This window comes from Thermobia domestica, chromosome 9 (genome assembly GCF_964235325.1).
Source record: "Thermobia domestica chromosome 9, izTheDome1.hap1.1, whole genome shotgun sequence".
In the NCBI taxonomy this organism is placed as follows: Eukaryota; Metazoa; Arthropoda; class Insecta; order Zygentoma; family Lepismatidae; genus Thermobia; species Thermobia domestica.
Window position 1 is genome coordinate 172,813,238 of NC_137462.1, and position 21,136 is coordinate 172,834,373.

Sequence of the window (21,136 nt, forward strand, 5' to 3'; positions counted from 1 at the left end):
AACAGACATAAAACAAGTTACTTCATATTCTACTTTTGATTGTGTTAGAACACAATCTAACACAGAGCGCAGAGCAATGATTCTGCTTTGTTCATTTGTTTAAACGAAAAGACCAACTTTGACGCCTTTTCTCTCCCTAAACGATTTCGCACTTTTGAATGGATCATTCCAAAAGTGGAAAAAAAAATCACTCTATTCCTGCCGATGAAGTAGAGGCTGTAAGAAGCTGAAGAATTGCCTGTAGCACGTTATTATTGATAAAATTCTTTTGTGAATTCCACCATTCAACTGCAGACACATTTTGTAATACTTCATTCAAAAACATGACACTTGAAAATGGTTTGCTTTAGCTTGAAAATTAATTAATGTAAGCAAGAGCAAAGCGCCACTGTATGACTTCAGCAAAGTGCATAGCGGAATTACTCTCCTCTGCAGTGAGATCGTGCTTCTGAAGCCGTATGTAAGCCAAGAAGGGGGCTGAGAGCTTGTTTTTATCTGCTTTCATACTTCTTTCTCTCCTTATTTTGAAGTAGGTCGTACAATTCTTCTTTAATATTCTTCTATATGTGTACTGCATTTGCTATTGTTGCGTCGTTTCTCTGTACTTGAAATACGAATGAATGAGATCCATACAGGATCTCTTTTAAGGCCTGACATTAGCAATTCTACACAAAACTCTTCGTAGGATCAACGAAAAACTGATGCACGTGTGAGGCGAGGTGCAAACAAAATTAGACGCAACTGTATAGCACAGGGCATGAAAGCGCGAGTTTTATGCAGAGGGGAAATTCCGATTTGAACGAACATAGGGAAGGTCCCGATTTCGTCTCTTCTTGACACAGATTCGCAACTTTCCCGAAAACTCGTCACTCACCGGAAGAACATAACCAGCTGTCCTCACTTGCTTTGTGTTCAGCTCCTGTAGTTTTAGTGTTATTCTAGCAAGTTTCTCCATTTTCGACAATTTAGACGTTTGCATTTAAATGGCATAATTAATCAGGGGCGTAACAAGGTTCCGCGGACCCCCCCTCCAATTTATAATTACCTCCGCCCCATGACCCCCAGAAAGGAGTTATGCGGCCCCCAAGCCAAGTAATGCTTTGCTGGTCAATTATTGGCTGGCAACACAACTATTCCATTGTTGTCCCGTAACAGTCTTCATCGAAAAACAGACATCACGTTTCAAGCAGGGATGTAGGGGGAAAATAATAACATATAGGAATAAAATATCAATCCCTATTCCTACAAATACCACTACCACGGTTTAATATATTTTTAAATTTCTTCACAAATATTTTTTCTGGTGGACTCCATTTTGTATTTACATTTTCCGTATATTTAGGTAAGAGTCGGCGGGTCCCCTGAGTTCAGGGCCTCGGTTGCCTCAGCCTAGTTACCCCCCACCCCTCCCTGTAATTAAAGTTATTTCCAATTCCTAGTGGTTTTTTCTTCAGTTTGCGATACGGATTACACAAGGAAGTAGATGTGATTCAAATTTAAAAATCGATTTAAATAATAAAAATTAACATTTTTTTAAATATTTTTTTTTTCCCATTCTGCTTTATGTTTTCCTTTGATGATGATCCAAACTCATTGACTTCTCAACGATATTTTTGGCATAATCCAACAATCCCCTTCGTCGGGATGTTTTCTAAGCTATAAATTATGAACATGTTCTTTCCATGTTTAAGCACGTAACACTTAGCAGAAATAACCAGTTTGTAAGAGTCGAAGTAGTCCAACGATTTACCGAATAACGAAAAAATTCCATTAATGTATATAATCTATTATTATATCGTGAGTTACGTCTGAAATATTAATGAGAACTCAATGAGTTTGGACCATCACCAAAGGAACAAGTAAAGGTCAGTGCAGTGCAATAAACCTTATTACAACAGATTACTTTTTTTAGTCATTATCGTCGTCCATCCATACTGAACATCTCAGCAAGAATGAACATAAGAAAAATGCAAACATATATGAGCCAATAGAACAACCACTATTTCCGAAGTAGATAATGATTTTTGCACCACAAATTGTACATTTATACAATTTTGTTTGCACCAATAGATTATCAATCCGCTCATCATTTTTTCCTAAAGAAAACGCTAGATTTCGTAGATATTAAAGTGAACGAAATTTTCATCTGCACGATATACTCTTACCTTCATTTCGACTGGATACCTTTTCTGAAATGAAATGAAATGAAACCTTTCAGTTTTACGTTCCAAGGTTATGCTGTGTAGGCTGAAGGAGACGAAGATGGTAAGAATGAATGAAATGGTTAAAGTACTAAAGTGAAGTAAACGGAAGAAAACCCACGGACGCAGTATAGGATCTATATATAAAATGCTAGGTTTATGTTTGTCTCCAATCCTTTCGACAATGAGATCTCGAAAACACAAGTACTAGAAACGTGTCGTTTTCTTGGTCGATTCCAAATTTTGTGTAGACTGTCCATTTCTAATTGAATATTAAAAAAAAAATCATGGCCGTTATTTCATTATCACACTCTTTTAGGGATACGATGGAAATGTTGAAATTTTAAAAAAGTAAACCATCATCTCCTACGAGTTATACATTCCAACACAACATAGTTGTATAATGGGGTTGTATATCTCTCAGGCGTTTGTTTCATGGATAAATGAATGATAACCACTTCTCCAGTCTTAAGATGAATCTTTATTGTTTGGAGTGTTTTGTCCAATGAACATCATATATCACTGACATTATAATTAATTGTGTGTGTAATGTGTTTGTTTATTACATACTGAATGCAAGAAGAAAGAAAACACTGGTCATACATGAATTAGGAACTCCAATTGGAAGTAGGCTCAAATCTTGCAAACGGTGCGAGATATTGAAAAAATAATCGAAAAAAAAACCCTCCCCTTTATGGTACAAATTCCCAATTTTTATCAAGATGTCTTTCACTTGTGTCTGTAAAAGGACAGATACAGATGTTGTGAGGAATGACAAGGAGATTCATACTCATATGTGAATGATGCACTGTGTAGAGAGCGCAAGTTCAACTAGTAGATTTTAAACGGCAATAGTCAGTAAAACCTATTTATGTTAACAATTTCTTCAAAGTATGTCTAATTTATGAGTAGTCTACTTTTGAAATATTACTGGTGTAGATTAAGAATAAGCGGACATTTTAAAATTAAAATTTAAGATGAAATCTGCTATGATGGGTTCTAGAACACTGGTCGACATTCATTCAGTTGTAATAAAGAAAGTAATCAACTTGACTACTAAACCGCCTTCTCTCGTTATTGTACGTTCAGCATTACTATGTGAATTTACTATTGACTTTTGATTTAAAAAAAAAAAAAAACTAATAAAAAATGGCTACTATTCTACCTTCACCTATATTTGCAGACCAACATTCTAGAACCTTCCCAATCTGTTACTTTAGAAGGAAAAATCAATGTGTAGAACATGTAAATCACTGTGAACATAGTAACAGCAACAAAAAGGGTGGATTATTGCATCCAGTTGTATTCCAAGCCCAGGTTGCGCGCGTTCTTTTTCACTTCTCTTTGTTTACGTTGATGCAAACCGTCACTTTGCACCTGCTCCCTGAGAAATGGAATTAAAGTTTTGCCTTTTATGCTAAACAGGACAGTGATTATGAAATAATTTGCGGAATGAAAATGTGGGAGAAAATACGAGCATCACCCCCCAGAAAAACACAAACACGATTAAGTTAACTACAAACTCACATGGTCTGGGATCGAATCAGAGATCCTCGAACCGCCTTCTCCCTACACACACCATCGCGCCGGCCCGCTGTTTCGTCCTGTTTTGAACCGGAATAACTAAAAAATCTTACTTCTAACGAGCAACTAGCACAGACTGAAGCACGATTTCTAACTAGTGATCGTTTTAATGATATAGACATTTACATGAATATTATTTATGAGAGAGAGTTTGGAACTGGGGAACCGATACAAAGTTAATCTAAACTAACCTGAACCAAAAAATACAGAAAATACACCACGAAAGTAAGAAATTTTAAGTTGAAAAATTCGCTCCCCCCCCCCCCCAATCCATATAGAATTACCTTTGGCGCACCACTAGAAAGAATTGTTGAAAAATTATAATTTTATCTCTAATTTCCTGTTTATTGTTCTCTACAAGGTTTCCACTGGGCAACATGAAAATCTCTCTCTTGGCATATATAAAAACCAAAGGGGCCACCAGAAGTCTCTTGAAAAATCACAATTCTTTTACGATTTGCTTCCAAATACGGCTTTCGGATGTGGAGCATAAAAACTACGGTGCAAAAAACACAAACCAACCTTGCTAGGTGGCCACTAAAAGTACTAATGCTATCTACCGAGTCAGGGCAGGGCGAAGCTGGTGGGCTCGCACGGTAGCGCGAGAACGCGACCGAATGGAGGAGGCGCGTAGCAATGGTGGATATGCGCGTAAGCGAGAGGAGTGGAAAGAAGTGGGATTTGGCAATGAGACGAGTTTCAATAGCACTTATTATGGTTTCATACTAGTAACGCTCCACTTGTAAACATAAAGCACAGGTAATGTACACTGTGCACAAATATGCCGCCGATGCAAAATAGCTTGAGTTGATTTTAGTTTAACGTCCCTTGCAGTATCGAGGCTATACGAGACGTAGACGTACTGATTAACGTGGGATCCGAACCACATGAGCTCCCACCGGAAATCGAACCCGGGTCTCCCACCGATGCAAAATAGCATCTAACAGTGAAACTTTCATAGGCTCTCACTTTCCGTCGTAAAGCACTTGTAGTGATTTCACACTAGTAACCCTACACTTGTAAACCTAAATTACAGTTATATCTCTTTGTATTTAGACCCTAATTCTGTCGCCTCAGAAATATGTTCCTCATAAATATGTCTTTTCGGATTAAGTTCCAAAGTTGGACGTCCGTTTCTTGCAAATTTTCGAAAATTTACCGGGAAGAAATAAATAATGTGCTTGATAATGTATAAGGAGAGCGAAAGTTGACTTCATTTTCTTATATAAACTGTTCTAAACATGGAACTATTTGGCGCAAGGTTACTTCATGGTAGGATTATGGGAATGTAATGGGCATTTGTTTGTTAACATGGCTGGTGATAATCAGGAAAATCTATTAAAAGTAAGTAAAAGTCATGACTTAATAAATCTAAAAATAAATTATAGAAAATGCGGTAAGCAAATAACCGTAAAGAAACGTGGAGAAAGTTATATTTGTCAATGTAAGGGTAACATAACCAACATGGCGACAAGGTTCTGCAACACAGGTCCCCCTTCCCATTTAGTTGTAATAAAAACAGAAAACAACATGCCCTGCGGGGCCCTAACCCGCCTTAACTCGGCAATATTGTTTGAATTAAATATTAAACTTTGGTATACAAAGTAACCAATTATTACGCTTTTAAACAAAAACTAGGCGGACGACCAATTTCGGAATAAATTCCGTCTTTTCATGCAAGATATTGAATTTAATCTGTAAATCTTCCAAACGTGGTGCGCCAAAACTACACCTGCACCTCCAAAAATATGACTATTTATATTTAAATAAGCTCATAGCATGAAAGTTTGCAGGCATATTTTAAATGTATACAGTTGGTGGGCAGACGCCATGAAAATAAGAGTCTACGAAATGTTATATTAGTGAAAGATTTTAACAACTATTTCTGGTGGCACTCCTCTACTTTACCTCTTTGAGATGGAAAGGTAAGAGAATGCTATTCCTAAGAAATGAGCGTGCAGTTTCACTATATATAAAACTTCGGGGTATGTTTAGTACAAGGGGTCCAGAAGCACGTAAAAAACACAAAATTTACAGGAGAAATGAGTGATGCAAGTATTTAGACATAACATAACGTAACCACATCTAGGCATTTATTCCGAAGTTGGGCGTCCGCTTTCGCCACGTTTTTTCGCTGTTATCTCTGTTATCTCATTTCCACACTTTCTGCAATTTGTTATTAGGTTCATTAATCCGTGCGCTTCACAAACTTTTAAAAGATTGTGCTCGTTATCAACGTATTGTTTCACAAATGTTAAAACTGTTAGTTCATTGCCCTTGTACATTCGCCATGTTGATAACATAAATGCTCGTTTCTTTCCCACAATGCAACTGTTTGGTTACCTTGCGCCAAGTAGTTCCCTCCGCTCGCCGTATAGTCCCATGTTTATAACCTCTTATATATAACAAATAAACAGATTTTTCGAGACTTTTGCAGGGTTAAGTTTAGAATTACCCCTCCGGTTTTTATAAAAATCAGGATAATTTATAGGAGAAATGAGGTAAGAAATGATAATTTGAAGTTTTTATTTGATGTTTAGGAATGTAAGATCAGCTTGAGAGTTATGTTTAATACGAGAAAAGATATGTGGAAGTTAGTACTATTTGCCGGATACGGAAGGTTTCAGCAGCATGGTAGTTGTAAAATATGGCGAATATGGCGAACATGTGTAACGGATGCTCAAAAATAATGAAGAAAACCTTTTAAATTTTTGTGAAGCCCATGGAGTACTAAAGTTAAGTGAAATGTAACAATTTTTAATACTTTAAGGACTGTTTTTTGTATGTTGCAAAGTCCAAGGGCACCTTCAGACTGGAGGGGCAACTCTAAACTTAAGCCCTTTTGCATATTATCAAGCACACAAACGATCACATTATCCATATCTTTCCTGTAAATTTTAAAAATTTTGCTGGAAACGGACGCCCAACTTTGGAATTTAACCCCAAATCTAACCTAACCTAACATAAACTAACGTAAGCTAACCTGAACTAACCTAAACTAACGTAATATTAGTAGAATAAGCGAAATTCTATCATTTTTTGGGAAAATTATGCGGAACTCCTACACTAATATAACATAAACTAAACTAACCTAACTTAAACTAACAAACCCTACCCTAAACTAACCGAATGTGAACAGAAATTACCAAAATTGTAACATTTTTTAGAGAAAAGAACTGGACCCCTTCTGCTAAACATAGGCCCCATATTCTTAATCTGTATCACAATAAGAGTTATATTTACATAATTCACAGATATTTCGTCACGTTAGATAGGACACACATTAACAGGTTTTACTGTACATGTATTACGATTCAGACAAAAACACCCGACCAGAAATAGCTAGCCAACTTCTAATAGGCTTCAAATCTTTACTGTGCAATGTTAAAAAACTCTAAAGCGGAGGACTCGCATAAATAACCTACCCTAATCTTCTTGCTGACCTCTACACCAATTCCATCCATTTTGTCAGTTTTTATCAGAAACAGGTCTTTACATGTTTACAATCATTCAAAACAAAAATATTCTTCATAAGCCCGAGCATCCATACAATTATCGTAGCTCATTTGTTTCTCATTCATTCTAACCAGTGAACATAGAAAGCGTGAAGCGAAAGTGGACGTCTCAGAGGACAGAAAAAGAAAGTAATGTAATTTTCAAACATATTCCGTCCTGCGGTCACGTTCAGATACGGTTTGCATTAACGCAACACAAAATTTGAGATAATCGGCATAACACATAAATGAATTTTTGTATCTTTTGTCCTGTGTTGCTGTACGCAGAATTTCGTGAAGACTAGTACGGAATGACTCCCCTGTTCTATAATTTATCCAAATTTAGTTTGTTTTCACCTTATAGATAATAGCCTGTGTCCAACTCCAGTTTCCGCCGGCGGAGTATTTCTTCGCAATGTATAATAGTAAAGATGTATTTTGTGTTTACAAATGTAAGATCACTTATCCTAAACCATAACAACTGTTATAGCACTACTAAAATGAATGAACAGTAATTAAAAAAAAGTACTGCATTACATATTATTTTCCGCGCGTATATTATTTTTGCACAGTGATGCTCTAAGAACTCGTATAAAGCTTACTGAAAGTGAGTTGGCATCAACTGGCGCAAATACCGGGCGCTAGGGAAACTGTTCCCCCAATAATCCGATTTGAAATGCGTTTTTTGGGGGGAAGAACACTATTTCACAGTACTATTACTTCATCTACATCGCTTAATATACAATATACAACAGGTTTACCTCAGAAAGCAGATTCATAGATTCATCTACCGTAATATGAGTCTCATTTCCTTCCCTTCGCCCAGAATGTCTCAAATCTACCCTCCTATCAATGTTGAAGACAACTCTGCTCCCCTGATCTTCATAAAGTTAGAACATCGCTTAAATATATATATATATATATATATATATATATATATATATATATATATATATATATATATATATATATATATATATATATATATATATATATATATATATATATATACAGTGGCGGATCCAGGATATGATCAAGGGAGGGGCTAAAACCATAATTTGCCGTTTTATCCAGTGTAAAGCAGAATTGAAGTCCATTTTATCCAGTGTAAACCTGAGCGTCAAGGGGGGCTATAGCCCCGTAGCCCCCCCCTTGGATCCGCCCTTGTGTATATATATATATCAGCGGCGGTTTCTCTTAATGTTTGCATGTTTGTACAAACCTCCTTCCAATATTTTCAATTTTTATTTGTGCTGAATCACTTTTCGTTTTATTGTATAACCTTTCCTTAAAGAAGTGCGTTTCAAATGGGGTTGGCTAATAGTTTTCTGCTTGCGAGTTTGACAAGCTCCCCAGCTTGGCTACTGCGGGGGTTGCGAGGTGCAAGGATTCTTATAGTGCCTCATAAGGATCTACTATATTTGCAGATCGTTTACAAACAATTCTACCAACAAACACAAGTTTTCCAAAACGAAACGCTTTGGAACGGGAAATTCTCCACCATCCCTCCCCCTGCAATATTGGTTGACACGGTTCTCGCCTGAAGGGGAATAGTCCGCTCCTCCAAGTCGCAGAGAGGGAAAAAGAAAGAAAAAACTTGTGCCTTGCCTAAATGCGAGATTGCCAAGTGCTCATAACTATTGGTTCTGTCAACCAAGTAAGATAAAGGCAGCTATGAAGACAGTAAAGGCGACCCCGTGAAGAGTGAAGATGGATTGAGGGTGTCAATATTTAATACACTTGTATCTGAATGAGTAGAAATTTGGCAGCATAGACAGAATATTTTCCTTTTTGGAGAGCAAAAAAAGAGCGTTAATTGGAGGAGGGGATGAGATTTTAAAGCAGACTGCAAGCCCTCAACTAACCAATGTCCTCGCAGAAACAATGTAGAACATACGGAACGAAACCCTTGTCCTTTTTTACTTCCCCCTTCCGCCTACTAGCACCCACGCCTTTGGCTGCTTAAATAAGGGCTAACACCCCTCTTACTAAAAGGTCTTTGAGGGGGAGTATTTCGATGGTTTCTTTTAACGCAAAATAAATCACACTGGAAAAAATCTTTTATTCAGAGTCGGACGGGAGTATGTTCACGAAGCTGATAGTGAGATCGAATTGTCGAATCTGTTCGTAGTGTTGTGTGTTTGTATATGTGTGTGTGCGTGCGTGTACCGGTCTTTGTTGTTCATTGGAACATGATTGCTGTGATTGCATAATTATGTCTGCCCCTTATATACGTGAAGTAACAATGAATTCTGTAACGTCTCTGTTAAATGAGCCGTTTTCAAAAAGAAGTTTAGAAGCAAAGCTACTTGTGAAAAACATCGGAAGGCCGATTCCGACTCTCAATATAACACAAGTAATAAGAAGTGCGAAACGAACATTTACAAGGAAGTTTAATCCAAATTTGTACGAACAGCATAAGTGGTTATGTGGATGTGAAATTAAAAATGCTTTGTTTTGTTTTCCGTGTTTGTTGTTCGGGGCAGGGGAAGATGCGTGGAGTAAAAAAGGTGTTGTGGATATCCAGCATCTGCACGACAAAATAAAAAAACATGAAAATTCGTCAGCCCATATAAAACACGTTCTTAATCTAACTGTGTTGGGAAATGTGAATATTGCTGCTCAACTGGATGCTGGTTATAGGCTGTCCATTCAGAACCACAATCAAAAAGTGACGCAAAACAGGTACGTGCTCAATATAATTATCAATTGCATTCGGTTTTGTGGCGCCTTCGAACTGGCTTTAAGAGGGCATGATGAAACAGACTCTTCTTCAAATCCAGGCGTATTTCGTGGATTAATTAATTTTAGTGCTGAACTTGACAGCGCTCTCAAAAGTCATTTAGAAAGCGCAACAGTTTTTAAGGGTGCCTCAAAAATTATACAAAATGAGCTTCTCCACTGCATGCTTGAAGTATGCCATGAAGAAATCGCTCAGGAAATAAGAGAGGCGGAATTTTTATCTGTCATAGCAGATGAAACCCCAAGTGACGTAGCTAACGTATTTCAAATGGTGATTGTCTACAGGTACATTGTCAATGACAAACCAGTGGAACGATTTTGGAACTTCGTCACTCCCTCTAAACACGACGCTCGAACCTTGGCTTCTTGTATTATTGAAGAAGTTGGTCTCCACGTGGTAAATAATAAAGAGAAGTTGATATCACGAACATACGACGGTGCTGCAGTAATGAGTGGTTCTTCTGGTGGTGTACAGGCTATTGTGAAAAAAGATTATCCAAGTGCTGCTTACGTTCACTGTCATGCTCATCAACTCAATTTGGTTATGTTAAATGCAGCGTCGACTAATAGAAACGTCAAGATTTTCTTTGCAAATCTACAGGGTATTTGTACTTTCTTTTCAAATTCTCCACAGCGGACATCTATATTGGACGACATAGTAAGAAAGCGGTTGCCACGATCTGTTCCAACGAGATGGAATTTTAATTTGCGGAGTGTGAACACTGTTTATGAATATAGAGAAGAGCTGATTAGGTGCTTCGAAACAATCCAAAATACAGACTTGAATAATAGTACCATCGACCAAGCATCCCGTCATATTGAAACTTTACAAAGGGAAAGTTTCAACTTTTGGCTGTCATTTTTTCATTCTATAATGCCTCACGTCGACATCTTATACAATCAATTGCAGAAACGAGACATTGATGCTGTTTACGTCAGGGAGATTCTCCAGTCTTTTGAGCGAAAGATATTGGAAGTCCGAGAGAATATTGGTGACGTTGAATGTGAACCACCTGAGAAAAGGAGAAAATACATTTCCGCGTGGAAAAGAGAAGCGAAAGAGGTGTGTGATGTTATTGTTTGCCAGGCCAAAAACAGATTTAGCTTCAGTGGACACCTTACTGCAGCCTCTCTGGTTACCCCCAACAACTTTTTGAAGTACAACACACATTTCCCTGACGAACAGTTGCAAGCGACATGTGACGCGTATCCTTGCTTAGATCTGAAAAAAACTTCGAACGGAACTTGGTGTAATTTACGGTATGAAAGAGTTCAGAGCAATGTCTGGTGCTCTCTGTTTATTAGATTTCATTTGCGAAAATAATTTGTCATCAACGTTTAGTGAATGTGAAAAACTTCTAAAAATTATCGTTACAATTCCAATGACAACATCAGAAGCAGAACGTTGCTTTAGCACATTGAAACGTGTGAAAACATTTCTGAGAAATTCGATGTCTCAGGAACGGTTATCTGCTCTTGCAATGCTATCAATTGAAAGAGACTATTATGGGAATCAAGGACTTTAATAACAAAGTTATTGAAAAGTTTGCCAGAAGCAAAGAAAGAAGAATGGATTTTCTCTACAAGTAGGGTAAATATTTTTATTTTCTTTACACTAAATTTTCTATTTATTAATTGAGAAATACTTAGTACTTTTCTCATTACTAAATCTTTGGGTCATGAATCGCCACTAACCTATAGCCTGTGCTCTATTACTATTATTTATAATAATATTAATAATAATGAAAAATACGAGGTCATGAGTGGTCCAAAAGTAGGTATACAGTACCGTACTGATCAGCTCATTGCATTTAATATCATTTCTTATTGTTATCCATCAGATAGACTTAGTTTCTTTATTATTTATTCTTAATGTATTTTACTTATATCTTAAGCTCAGAAGAGCCGGAGCAAATAAACCCATAAACTAGAATATTATACTTGATCAATGCAGGGGTATATACCTACTTTTGGGCCACCCTGTATTGTGCACCACCTAAAATTCAAAGCACGAGCCGCCACTGATATATATATATATATATATATATATATATATATATATATATATATATATATATATATATATATATATATATATATTTGGTCTAGGAATTAATTCGTGCGGTTTTACAAAAGATGGCGTAACTAGCTTATTGTCCCATAGTTTCATTGATCCAAACATGCGTTGAAAACTACTGTCATTGAGCATCTTGTTTAGTATATGTCAGTTGCTTGAAGCGGAAACAACAACATTTTTTCTTCAACTGAAAATGGCGCATTTTGTGCCTGATAAAGTGTTTTTACGGGGAGTTATTCTTCATTGCTTTAACATGAAGAAAAGTGCTACCGCAAGTCATCATATGTTAGTGGAAGTGTTTGGTGACCATGCTCTAGCTGAGCGAACGTGTCAGAAGTGGTTTGCACGGTTTAAAGGTGGTGATTTCAGCTTGGAAGACCAAAAGCAATTTGGACAGCCAAAAGAATTTGAAGATGAAAAATTGAGAGCATTGCTTGATCAGGATTCGTGTCAAACGCAGGACGAACTTGCAGAAGCATTCGGAGTTGAGCAAACAACAGTTTCCGGGGAAAAGAAAGACGTTGAAAGAAGAAAAACCGTTTGCGAATTGCTGCTTCAAAGACAGAAAAGGAAGGGATTTTTGCATCGAATTGTAACTGGTGATGAGAAGTGGATTCATTACGAGAATCCTAAACGAAAAAAGGCCTGGGTGAAGCAACGTGAACCAGGTCCTTCACAACCGAAACGAGATATGCATTGTGCAAAGGTTATGCTGTATATATGGTGGGATTTGAAACGTGTGGTGTACTATGAACTTCTGAAACTTGGTGAAACTATTAATGGACACCGCTTTCGACAACAATTAATGCGTTTGAAGCAAGCTCTGGCCTGAAAACGACCAGAATGGAATAACAGGCATAATAAACTTATTTATCAAGATGATAACGCTCGACCACATGTCGCAAAACCGGTCAAAACCTATTTGGAAAATGTCGGATGGAAAGTGTTACTCCACCCGCGATATTCACCAGACACTGCTCCGTCTGACTACTACTTGATCGATTGCATGAATAACGATTTGATTGGACAGCGGTTCACTTCTTCAGAAAATATCGAAAAATGGATCTTTGATTAGATTGCGTCAAAAGATGAGGAATTCTTTCGACACGGAATCCGTAAATTGCCTGAAAGATGGGAGAAAATAGTGGCTAGCGATGGACAATATTTTTGTTAACGTATTCATTTACTTTGTTTTTGAAATAAAGCTTCAATTTTTATTAAAAACCGCACGAATTAATTCCTAGACCAAATATATATATATTATGGGAACGGTTTTACCCGTTCTTCCCAATGTTGAAGACAAATTTGCGCCGATGTTGACATTAACACGTATACACTACCATTTAAAAGACAAAATCCGAATTTTTGTTCTTACACTCAAAGCATACTAGGTAGTGCACAATAGAATAGTTTTTACTGGAAATTTTATATTATAATGATAGCTCATGCTTGAGCTGTAAACCACTGGGCATTGTATATTATGGTGAGTCGAGAAAAAAGCATATCTCCAAATTCAAAATATATGACTTTTTATAAAGTTACATTTTAATTATTATCGCCGCAGAAGAAACTGCATCCAAATGAAATGGATTCGTAATAAATCGAATGCAATCGTGTTGAACTTAACAATTTCATATGGTTTCAAATGACGCATCCGTCTTAGGTATTTTTGCAGATAACAATCAATGGTTGGAACTGTCCCACTTGAACAGGAATTTTGTTCGTGGGCGCAAATAACGCTACACCTTTGAAAATTTCAAGAAACGCCATTTTATCTTACCAAATCTAAAAATTAGTGCTGTACGGTAATCACGCCACCTGTTATTAACAGCGGCGAAAATCTGTCGTCAACATTGGGTGGGACAAGTAAGATTTATTTTATTTTATTTTACTTTTTTTATTTTATTTATTTATTTATTTATTTATTTTTTATTTATTTATTTTTTTTTTGTTAAGCGATGCTCGAAATATTTGTGAAGTTGAAAAACAATTCTGGGTATGGAGGATCAGGGAACAGAGTTGTCTTGAATTCTGGGAGGCGGGCAGATTTGAGGCTTATTCTGGGGGGACATCAATTTCATCTCACTTTCCTTTGTGACAATTGGACACAAATCATCACATTTTTCCCCCAAAAAAACAAATTTCAAATCGGATCATTGGAGGGGGACAATCCCCCCAGTTCAAAGATTGGAGGGGGCATGTCCCCCTCATCCTCCCGGGATTTGCGCCAATGGTTATTAAGATATAACTGATACCTATGTATACTCTCTATCAAGCCTACAAGCTTGCGCCAAGTGAACTTTGTGGTGAACAAACACCGTATACGTGGGTTTTCTCGAGGTTCTCCCGTTTCCTCCCACTTTCTTCATTCCACCAATTCATTCATTATTTCATCATCACCGTCTCCTTTAGCCTAGCTGGTATAATCGTGGAACGTAAAACTAAAAGATTTCATTTTTTTTAATCAAGTCTTCTATTCTGGCACTAGCAAAATGATTGTATACAAAGTGATTTATGAGATATAACACAAAGTTATGACTAACTATTAGGCTGTTATTTTTGTTTAACTATAATGTTGTTTAAAGATAAGACAAGTATCAAACGATAGGTCACATCAAGCTGAACGTATGCTTGAAGATAAACTCTCATGCGTAGATTTCGGCAACATTGAGAAAAATGAACTTTTGTGTCATTTAAAATTAAGTTTACCAAGCCGATGCAGTTGACAGTTTTAATTCTTAAGACGGGTAAGACCGTCCCCAGATATATATATATAAGCGATGCTCGAAATATTTGTGAAGTTGAAAAACAATCCTGTGTATGGAGGATCAGGGAGCAGAGTTGTCTTCAATACTGGAAGACGGGCAGATTTGAGGCTTATTCTGGGGAGACATGAATTTTATCTCACTTTCCTTTGTGGCAATCGGACACAAATCATCATATTCTCCACAGAAAAACACATTTCAAATCGGATTAATGGGAGGACAGTCCCCCCAGTTCCAGGATTGGAGGGGACATGTCCCCCTCATCCCCCCGGGATTTACGCCAGTGACAGTCACACACGTACTCCTAACAGTGACGCACAGTGATGATTCCGTAAGATTTCCCCCGGAGGAATTTCAATACATGAGGGTAAAAAGGTGTACTGCGAAAATATTGGTTATCCATGTTAAACACGATGGGAGAAGTGGGAATTTCGGAGTGCTGGACCCCCAGGACCCATCCCCTGAGTACATCCCTACTGGTGGTGCATATCACTTTATTGCTTGTAATATTATGTTTTAATATAGAGGGTGAGCACAGAAACAGTACCTGGTTTTAAAGTGCCATATATCTAATTAACATTTAATTGAATATTTACATGAAATTTTGTACAGAGCTCAGTAAACCCAAAATATTTTCCCATCTATCTTTTCAGAATCCTAGTTCTGACCAGGGCAGTAACATCAAAAATGGCGTTCACCCCACAGCAACGAAGCTGGCGCGTTTTACAATTTGCAAAAACAAGCAGTTTTGTGAGAGTGCAGCGTGATTTCAAACGACAATTTAATGCTGATCCACCCACACACAAATCCATTGTGAAGTGGCATAGAACGTTTATTGAGACCTGGTGCATTTGTGATCAAAGAAAAGGACATTCAAGGCGACGTCCAGTTTCCGAGGAAACTGTGCAGCGCGTAAGAGCAGCCTTCGTAATCATCCCACAGAAGTTTACACGTAAAGCTAGCAGAGAGTTGCAGATGCCACAAACAACAGTAAGTAAGATCTTACGCAAGCGTTTGCCTTGTTACCCGTACCGACTGCAGTTGGTTCAGAAGTTATACCCACAAGACAAGGTAAAGCGCCGTGAGTTCTGTGAGACTATGCAAAATTTCATGGAAGACGAAGAAAACTTTCTGACGAAGATGTTTCAGCGATGAGGCGACATTTCACTTAAGTGGAAAGGTGAATAGACACAATGTAAGGATATGGGGAACCCAGAATCCTCATGCAATTGTAAATGTGGAACGTGACTCACCGAAAATCAATGTTTTTTGTGCAGTATCAGAGCGTCGGGTGCACGGTCCGTTCTTCTTTCAGGAACAAATAATTACAGGTGAAAGTTACTTAGCATTGCTACGTAACTGATTGATTCCGCAACTTAGTAATGCAGAGATAAACGACTTCGTTCTACAACAAGATGGAGCGCCGCCACACTGGCATCGTGCTGTACGCAGGTTTCTAAACGAGAACCTCCAAAACCGATGGATAGGGCGCTCTGAAGTCAATGATCAAGTTCTTTGCAAGTGGCCTCCAAGATAACCTGGCCTCACTGTTTGTGACTTCTTTCTGTGGGGATTTGTGAAGGACAAAGTGTATGCACCTCCACTACCAGCAACTCTGAACGATCTCCAAGAACGCATCAGTGATGATGCTGTCAACTCCATCACACCGGATATGCTTCACAACGTATGGTTGGAGCTAGATTACCGCCTCGATATTTCCCGCGTTACAGGTGGCGCGCACATCGAGTGTTTGTGATTTCAATTATTGCTACAAAAACTTTTTGAGTTTATGTATCACTATTCAAAATTTCAGCAAAATATTCCTTCGCATATGAAATTTACACTAATTTGAAACCTGGAACTGTTTCTGTGCTCACCCTGTAGTTGAAAGTAACAGATCCAAGATTATTTAAACAGGGAAGGGGACACTTAAGTGCAGTTTCATTGGCAGGCTTTGTGTTCATTTTTTCCCTAATTGTGACATTTCTTTCGATAGTTTATAAGAAAACATTAACAAAATAATACAATTTTCAGATATTTCGATTGTGAAATAAAGATATAGAGCCTTATGCACATCCGTTTTGACGTATGATTAGCGTCGTACTAAAGGCCTGACTACTGCAGGAAACATATTTTAGTCGAACTCTTTAGTATGGTACTAGTCACGCGTCAGAATGTTTCTGCGTAAGGCCTATAGTAACTTATAATATATGAATGTATATATCGTATATGTCTCTGAATGCACTGACCTGGTCCAAAGTTGATACAAAAGAGAAATGTGATGGTAGCTAATATTAATCTGAACATAGCGCTTGTAGAACATTCAGAAAATGTTATTAAGGGTGTTCTAAAATATATAAAACTCATAGACAGCTGATTGAACATAATCAGCTGTCGGGGAGGTAGTAGACAGTGCAGATGCTGAATGTGCATATGTAGTATCATTTCCACATTCGTTCTAGATCTTGACGCAACTGAGCAATGGTAGTTGCTGAAGCCTGGCTGACAATCGAAAGCCATCCCAGCATATTAAAAATATGCACGTAGGGCTTATGTCAAGAGACCTAGCAGAATACAGTACAAAATGTATACCAAATAGAGCAGCTGGGTTGCTCTGCCTTTATGAGGATATGTGTTATCCTGCTAGAGGATAGGGTGCCGCAATGTGTCCAGACAGGAGACAGGATTGGCACATCACGAACGTATGATACATTAGTGACACATACACTATCCCTTCCTCAAATGAAAGCCAGAGTCAAGCGTAATACACTTATTGCTTCCTATGCCAGAATGGCATATTTGTATTCTGTATGGCGTGTCCGAACACATGCTGAATTTCTCCGCTCACCTTCACATCTAACATATGTACACTACACATGACCATTACCGTGTGTGAGATAGAAATGAATCTTACAACTGCACCTCCCCTCCATTACCCTAGTCAATGCAGTCTCTCTAAACACCACAGAAGAAATTCTCAAAAATTGGTCAGTCTTAATTATGCGAAAGGAACGCGTGAGCATACTTTCAACAATCGAAAGTTTAGTATTCATGCTCTATTGTGGTTGGTGTGCGGGTATAGAGGCTCAGGTTGTACTGGCGATGGTTATAACGCCCCGAACGATCTTTATGGTCCAGACATTGTCTGATTCGTTGCGGGGGCACTACTGCTGTGGAAACCTTCTGGTTCCAACTGTGTACTCCGTCAATGGACCACTGACTAGTCAAAAACTGTGTGAACTCTAACGACAGAACATTTTTACATATATTTAAAAAATGTGAAAATTGTCTTTCTTGCAAATTGTTTAATATTTTTGGGCTCTCAAGAGCTTCTACCTTAAAATCAAATAACTTGTTATTGATAAGAGCTTACTGTAGTTAATTGAAGCCTTCCTTTAGAAACTACTACAACTGACAAAGCAGTATGGTTTGTTTACTAAACGAATTTTATACTGGTGGTCTGTAAAGCTGCAAAGCTCACATTGTATTACACAAATTAAAATTGAATACGAATACATCTAACACGGTTTATATGACAAACGAACTTTCCCCATTCCACTCACGAAAAACAACACCTTCATCCCTTCCAAGGTGTTCCAGTTTGTTTAGCGTAGTCATTTCAGACTGAATGCTCTATGATGTCACAGTTTGCTAATCCCTTTCTCAGTAAATCATGCTTAGCGGAGAAAGTTGGTAGGGAACCTGGTTTGGGGAAGTAGCGCTGCTGACAAGCAAATAAGAACATAGGCAAACGGTTTTGCAGGCATATTTCTCGTGGTCTACGCCAGTGTTGGGCAAAATCAATTGAAATCAATTGAAAGTAATTGCTCTGAAAATTAATTGCAATTGATTTCAATTTGTAATTGACAATTAATTTCAATTGCAATTGAAATAAAATTTGCAATTAAATTTTCATTAATTGTCAATTGTTAATTGGTCACCAGGCAATTGAAACATTTAATTGTTAATTGTCAATCGCAAAGGGTGCAATTGAAACATTTAATTGTTAATTGCAATTGACAATTGAAACTTATAATTGTTAATTGTAATTGTTAATTGCAATTGAAATCAGCAATTAAAACTGAAGATAAGAAGATGTGTGTATATTGTATTGTTCACTTGTTACTGTTTTACATATTTCAAATAAGGTACTTCCCTCCTGGGAAGAAAGCCATGAAACTAAGTATTTTTTAAATATATTATGTTTATGGTTCTATCCCCCTCGAAAGAACTCTATATGCCTGTCATGCATACAATAGGGATGAGCACGAGCGAGTTTTCTCTAAAACTCGACTCGACTCGAAGCACACATCTTTGAGCTCGACTCGAGAACTCGGATCGAAAAATTTACCCCAACTCGACTCGAATTCGGATTGAGTTTCGAGTCGATTCCAGCCAAAACAAGCCAATTCGAGCTAAATCCTTTGTGTAGTTCCAAGTACTACTTTCTTCAAGTATCCTACATAGACAATATAATTATCAATGATACTACTACAACTACTATAATTATTATTATAACACCGTGTATAAACATGGAATATAGGCGGTTTGTATCTGAATACTAAAAATTAGTTGACTGTCGATCTCGGTCGTCAAGAAATCTTCAGAAGGCAAGGACATCGGTCATGAGGTTCTAGGTTTGAGTTCAGGAGGAGCAAGTATTCGGGCTCCAGCCAAACATGTTCGAAACTGCTTTACCCGGGTTTAGGGTTGTCAACGACTCAAGCGGCTCGCTCACAGCTCATTCACTTATCGAGCCGAACCGAAAAGTGAGCCGAGCCAACAGCTAACCCAACCGAGCCAGTTCGAGCCGATGGCTCACATGAGCCGAACCGAACCGAGCTGATTGCTTACCCCAACCGAGAAGGTTCGAGCTATCGGCTTAGTTGAGCTGACTCGAACCCAGCCTATGGACTCGTTTCAACGGAGCTGGTTCGAGCCATTGGCTCCAATCGAGCCATCGGCTTAATTGAGCCCAGTCGATAGGTCATCTCAACCAAGCCAGCTCAAGCTGTTCGCTCAGTTGAACCGAGCCGAGCAGGTTGACATTACTATCCTGGTTGGGCTTCTACTTTGGCTAAAAAATTGAACCGTGCAGTTCTCAGCCTTGATGGTAAGAACTACAGTATATACTTATATTGGTGCTCACGGCATCATTAACTTGTTCTGCCACAAACGAATTTCGAGGTACTTTATTTTGCATCTTTTGTGCGTGTTTTGTGTCGCTTTGTGCGCCTATTCCCACATTTTGTGCGTCACCGGAAGTGGGTCAAAATGGGCCTACAAATATGGCGGAGCAAGTTATTGCTGTTCCGCCATCAATGAATTTCAAGGTCGTTTCCTTCACATCGTCTTGTGCCGTTTTGTGCGTCATGGGAAGAGGGTTAAAATGAGTCCCGAAGGTGGGACAAAAATGACCCACTGTTCCGCCACCAACAAATTTCGAGGTCGTTTCTTTAGCATCTTTTAGTGTCAGTTTCTTGTCGTTTTGAGTGCGTATTTTCACGTTTTGTGCGTCACCGGAAGTGTGTCAAAATGGGCTTCCAAGATGAGACGAAAATGACCACGAGTTCCGCCACTATCGAATTTCGAGGTCGTTAATTTCACATCGCGTACCCTTTTTTAAGCCTATTTCGACGTTTTGTGCGTCACCAGAAGTGTGTCAAAATGGGTCTCTAAAGTGTGGCGAAAATGACCCACTTCCGCCACTATCGAATTTCTAGGTCGTTTCTTTCGCATCATTTAGTGTCTATTTTTAAAAGTTTTCTGCGCCTACTTCCTCGTCTTGTGCGTCACCGGAAGTGAGTTAACCGGGCCTTCAAAGTGGGAGTTAAATGGCTCACTGTCCGCCACTACCGAATTTCGAGATCCTTCCTTTCGCATTGACTAGTGCCTGTTTTGTGCCGTTTCGTGCCCCTATTTCCAAGTTTTGTGCTTCACCAGAAGTGTTTCAAGATGGACCTCTAAGGTGTGACGAAAATGACCCACTGTTCCGACACTATCGAATTTCTAGGTCGTTTCTTTCGTCGTTTATTGCCTTTTTTTTCTGCACATATTTCTCGTCTTGTGCATCAGCCGAGGTGAGTTAAACGGCCCTTTAAAGTGGGAGTTAAATGGCTCACTGTCCGTCACCATCGAATGTCGAGGTCGTTTCCTTCACATATTTTGTGCGTGATTTGTGTCGCTTTGTGTATCAGTGGAAGTGGGTCAAATTGGGCCTTGAAAGTGGGATGAATATGTCTTTTCGGTCCTCTTTGACCCACTTTCGATGGC

At 38.3% G+C, this 21,136-nt stretch overlaps 2 protein-coding genes across 2 annotated transcripts in view; one reads left to right on the forward strand and one right to left on the reverse strand.

The window, feature by feature from the left end:
- Positions 1-7,517, reverse strand: part of Nab2 (Nuclear polyadenosine RNA-binding 2) — an 84,627-nt gene extending 77,110 nt beyond the window's left edge. The window contains exon 1 of the mRNA XM_081772204.1: positions 7,211-7,517. Within this exon, the coding sequence (XP_081628330.1) occupies positions 7,211-7,249 (39 nt within the window). The 5' untranslated portion in view covers positions 7,250-7,517. The remainder of the gene's footprint in view (positions 1-7,210) is intronic.
- Positions 7,518-10,184: 2,667 nt separating this feature from the next.
- On the forward strand, positions 10,185-11,345 carry LOC145661088 (zinc finger MYM-type protein 1-like). Its single transcript, XM_081726532.1, has one exon. It carries the CDS (start codon positions 10,185-10,187, stop codon positions 11,343-11,345), a length of 1,161 nt encoding a protein of 386 aa, XP_081582658.1.
- The last annotated feature ends 9,791 nt before the right edge of the window (positions 11,346-21,136 follow it).